This window comes from Marmota marmota, unplaced genomic scaffold (genome assembly GCF_001458135.2).
Source record: "Marmota marmota marmota unplaced genomic scaffold, marMar, whole genome shotgun sequence".
Classification (NCBI taxonomy): Eukaryota; Metazoa; Chordata; class Mammalia; order Rodentia; family Sciuridae; genus Marmota; species Marmota marmota.
Genome location: NW_025999853.1, coordinates 15,675,613 through 15,680,913, shown reverse-complemented (window position 1 = coordinate 15,680,913; position 5,301 = coordinate 15,675,613). Strand labels below are relative to the sequence as shown.

The 5,301-nt window shown below is 37.2% G+C and overlaps 1 protein-coding gene across 3 annotated transcripts in view; it reads right to left on the bottom strand.

Moving 5' to 3' along the window:
- Positions 1-1,998: 1,998 nt before the first annotated feature.
- Ndufa12 (NADH:ubiquinone oxidoreductase subunit A12) overlaps positions 1,999-5,301 on the bottom strand; it is a 30,382-nt gene continuing 27,079 nt past the window's right edge. For 2 of the 3 annotated variants that reach the window (XM_048803855.1, XM_015482932.2), the window contains one exon: positions 1,999-2,277. In XM_048803855.1, coding sequence (XP_048659812.1) covers positions 2,255-2,277 — 23 coding nt within the window. In that variant the 3' untranslated portion in view covers positions 1,999-2,254. The remainder of the gene's footprint in view (positions 2,278-5,301) is intronic. The other variant, XM_048803854.1, reaches the window with a different exon arrangement.

Here is a 5,301-nt window from a genome sequence, read left to right as displayed (position 1 = left end):
AAGTAGATGAAGACTTACATACAGAATGTCAGAAGCTGTATTAATTTGTTTCAATAGAGACCATGTCAGCAATAGCAGCTTTAATCCTGGTCATCTCAAGATTAGGTTTCACTGCAGACCATTGCCATTCTCCATGACCTACCAATCTTTCCCATCAATCACCTGGAAGTACACTGTACACGTGAGAATATAATAGGAATTACCACATTTGTATTTTTCTACCCTTTGATGGTTCTACTGATTTCTATAATTATCTCAAAGATACATTGCCATTCACTTATTCTTTGATAGCAAGGCATATTAGTCAATTCTTTGCTGAGTAACTTTATAATGCAAAGAGGTTTATTTTGGCTCACAGCTCTAGTCTAAGGTAGATGGACAGCATCTGTTGCTGGCTTCTTGCTTGCAGCGTTGCTCGTGTTTGGTAGTGGAGGGCATAGCCAAGAAGCTTGTGGAGGGATAGCCAAGAAGCTTGCAGACGAATCCCTTTTAGCCTCTTTCCTTCTCCTTATAAAGCAACCAGATACAATCATGGGGGTCCACCCTGATGGCCTTATTAACTCCTAATCACCTCCTAAAGACCCGACCTCTAGACATCATAGTCACAGTAAGTTTCTACTCTCTTAATACTTAACAATGGAGATTCAAATTTAACACAAAAACCCTTGGGGGACACCCTCAAGCTGTATCCAAACCACAAGAGGAGGGAACATTTCCCTGACTTGCCTTTGGCCCTTCTACCACAGGGACACTTACTCCTCAGAGCAGGGAGCCAATGTTCAGATTCTGCAAAGGATGTCCATCACTTCTACTCTGAGGAAATAAACTGTGAGATAGAGGTATGTATGTGTTCACTGTACCATCAGGCTTATAGTGAAATGGGGTTCAAACTCTATTCATCTCCCTTAAGCCTCTGTTCTGACCAGTTGGCCATAGTACTTTCAATCCCACCCCCAAATTAGTTCTAACTAAAAAATGGGAATATTTCTATTTTCCAAGTACACCTCACTTGAGAAAGTGGCTGGGTGGAAGGGCCATATCTATTATTATAGTAGTACCTATATTTATTATTATAGTAGTCCTTGAATCAAGGGTTAAGAACTTCTAATTATTCACAAGTTTGTCTTGTCAATTTATTTCTAGTGACATTACAAAACAATGCTTTGGGCCTTGACAGAGGAGTTGGTAAAATGGTAGATTAACAGAGCATGTGAAATCTCAATCCAGCACAGGCTGGCTGCCTTTTAGTGTCTGGTTCTATGTTACATTAGCCAACAGCAAACTGCAGACAGCTGCCCAAAACAGCACAATGAATACAGTATCTCCTGAGATACAATTCAACCTGATCCAGTTGGGTATGGGATATAAAGTCTGGATAAGGCTGTGAGCAACTATTGCTTCTTATGACTACAGAAGAGTTTCTGAACTGCTTTTGGATGTTGACTTCTTCAGCTTAGTAGTTCACAACCTTAGCTGCAAATGGGTGGGCAGTTAAAAATGACTGATGCCTGGATTTCTCCCTCAAAGAAATAAGAATATATTGGACTGGAGCCAGAGATAATTCACAGATTAAAATAAAATGTTAAAGAACCCAAACCCAGGAAAGAGGAAATGTCTGATGACCTTCTCCTTAGAGAGCTACAATAAAAGCCATCTTAAAAAAAAAAAAAAAAAGCCACACAGTTCTAAAGTCTCTGTCTTTGTGTCTCTCCATTTAAGTTTTAAATTTCCATGAGAAAATCTGCTTGGCTCAGCTTGGGTGTCAGTCTTCCCCTATCAGCCAGCAATGCAGTAAAGGTAATGACTAAGTAAATAACAAAGCACAAACACAACCACTGGAGATGTTTTCAGAAAATGGGGAACTCTACACCAGGCAGCCACCTATCTGACATTTACTTTAATTACCTATGCTGGTAAGCTCCTATTTTGCAGTTCATGAATGACAAAGTTAAGAAATGAATGACAGAGTTAAGGGCAAAAAGGCGCAAAAGACACTACTTGATCAAACAATTTTATTCAAGTTAATGGTAAGCAGGAAAAGTGCAAATTCATGAAAAGTCCCATATGTTACATGTTGAAACCGATTTTCACTGTCTTTACTTGTGATGTGTTGAAGGTGGGACCCATTCCTGAATCTTCTTTCTGGTGGTGGAATAAGGTACATACTGTTCTGGAGTGCCACTCACGTTGAACTTATGGTTTGTCCAAATGAATTTTCGAGCAGTAGGTGGTTTTGTTGTTGGAGGGTCATCGGTCATACAGTGAAGCCAACGATGCCTTAAAGAGGTGGAAGAAACTGTTATGAGAGGCATACTGTGGGAGGAAGGTTAACATGGCAGCTCTAGAGCAACTTTGTTATTTGGGTTAAAATCTCAACTCCAATACTCACTCACTGAACTTCTCTATGCTTTCATTTCAACTCAACATCACTACTTCCTATAGATGGTGTAAGGATCAAATGAGATGATATAAATAAAGCATCTACAAAAATTTTTATTATTATCATTACTGTATTTCATCAAATCTAAGAATCATCAATGTTCAGATATATCATTATTTTATGTGTTTCTCAGAAGGAAAATATTTGGCCAATTAAATTATGACAGACTGTCAACTATAATACATATCTTAATCATAAATGTGAAAATTATTTTAGAGCTGATTAAATACAGAACTAGCATTACATGCTAGTGGCTGATTCTGAATTTTCAGTATGCTCATGACACTCTGGCTCATGAAGCTATGGTCCAAAATCCATGAGGGTCTTGCTGCACAAGAGGGTCTTGCTACATTAAGAGGGTCTCTGTGTGCATCTTTAACTCCAGTTTGAGTCCAAACACTATAACATATACAATTTTTAAAAAAATTTTTTTAGTTATAGTTGGGCACAATACCTTTATTTTATTTTTATGTGGTGCTGAGGATTGAACCCAGCGCCTCACGTGTGCTGGGTGAACGCTCTACCGCTGAGCCACAATCCCAGCCCCTAACATATACAATTTAAAATATTAAATCACAGCCCCCAAATTCACAACTATTTTGGTTATAAGTGCTTAACAATCTAATTCTAAAGGTTATTTGATAGGGGAAGTGTGAGAAATCTGGCCTAAAAGCTGAGTACATGGAGAAGAAAGGAAAGAGACAGTGATGACATTGCTAATGACAGAGAAGGAGGAATCAAAGTTCAAGAGACAAACATTTAGAATCAAGCAGGAAGCTAAGCCAAGAAATTTATATGGAAAAGAAGTGGGAGAGAGAATTCATCAGATCATCCAAGACCTGGAGCTCACAAGACAGCAATGACCCTATGGAGAAAAGAAATGATGGGAACAGACACAGAACTGCAGCTCCAAGGGAAAAAAGGCAATTATCCAGCTGCAGAGAAAAGGATAAGAGGAAGAGGTTTCACTGGAATAAAGCTAAAGCTAATGAGCAAAATTTATAATACTATGTAGGCTGAAGAAAGTCTGCTAGCAATAACTGACAGACATAGCTAGGTAAAACCAGTAAAACAGAGATACACATGACAGCTATTATAGTAAGGTCTTAAGATAACTGCATCATGATCAGCTAACTCAGTGAAGAATGAAGAAGCCTGCACGAGCTGCATTATATCCTCTGAAGGAAACGGGGGTTGTTGAAGTGACCTGGACCAATAAGCCACAACTGTTAACAGAGCACTGAAACCCTCTGAACTGATCCAGGTGAGACAGGCTCCACTAACCACCCAGAGGAGGTAGCTATGAAAAGCAAGGCTGTCACTTATCAAAGGGTTTTATGTGAGCTTGGTGAGTCAGCTTAAGAAATAAACACTTTTATTCAAATAACTGTCAAGACACTTGAAGGTTAAAATATTTGAGAAGCCACAGTTCAAAGCTTATATATGTATCTATTAGGTCTCTTAAGACAGGAAATGAAAAACTCATGGAGAGAGAGAAAATGTACAAGTAAAAGATAATGTATATATCACAATACATAAAATCTGAAAATGTTTATTCTAGCAAGGCTACAGCCCAAAAGACAGGAGATGAGGAGATGACAGTCTATATTCATTATGGTAGTTTTAAAATAAAGACAAGAAACACACTGATTATAGTCTGTAAGGCTAGTATAATAACCCTTCTGTTGTTACTGTTGTTAAATAAAGGACAAGAAATTTTAACTTTTAGATTTCCACACCAAGAATTTTATTTGCAACAGATTTTCAACTGGGTTATTAAAATTTTTAAAAAATTTATTATTACTATTATTTTGTTACCAGAGATCGAATCCAGGAGTGCCTAACCACTGAGCCACATCACCGGCTCTTTTTATTTTGAGCCAGTCTTGGTAAGTTGTTTAGAGCCTTGTAAAGTTATTGAGGCTGGCCTTGGATTGGCGATTCTCCTGCCTCAGCCTTCACTGGGAATACAGGCATGTATCACCACTCCTGGCTCAAGTCAGTCATTTTTATTCCAACTAAGTAAAGATGTTAATGTACAAACAGCAGTGTCTAGAAAATTCTGTTTTGCTTGGCATTCGACTGACTTCAATTTTTTTTTATCACTGGTATTATCTTAAAAGACAAAAAAATAAAATTACTTAAACATAATAAAGTCAGTGAGACAAATAGGGAGACTGGGAAAAATGGAAAAGTTACAAAAGAGAAGAATATAATGAAAATGTATTACATTTTGGGAGTAACTCAGTATTCAAATATCAAAGTTGTGTCAAAATAATTAGAAACAAAGATATTAAATCATAATTACTGTAATCTTGTACACCAAATCCATCCAAACCACAGGATGACGTAAATAAATTTAACAAATTAAAAAACCATACATAATTCAATACAAGATGACCAAATCAAATCTTGTTAGCACAGTAACTATTATTTAATTAAATGCAATCTGATTCAAAATCCCATTGGGTTTCCTCTTTAGAATTTGACAATGTATTCTAAGGATCTACTGGAAATTTACCCAAGAAAAAATTGAAAACTCTGGCATTACCAGATATTAAAGTCTCAAATATTACAATGGTATCAAAACTGGTACAAAATATAACAATAGTCCAGCACAATGGCGTACACCTATAATCCAGTGGCTTAGGAGGCTGAGGCAGGAGGATTTCGAGTTCAAAGCCAGCTTCTGCAACTTAGCAAGACCCTGTGTCTAAATAAAATATAAAAAAGGCTGGGGATGTGGGTAAGTGGTTAATTACCCTTGGGCTCAATCCCAGGTACAAAAAAAAAAAAAAAAAAGGGTTATAACAATAAAGGTAGAACAAACCCCTCAAATATGCCAAGTATACAAGAAGGTA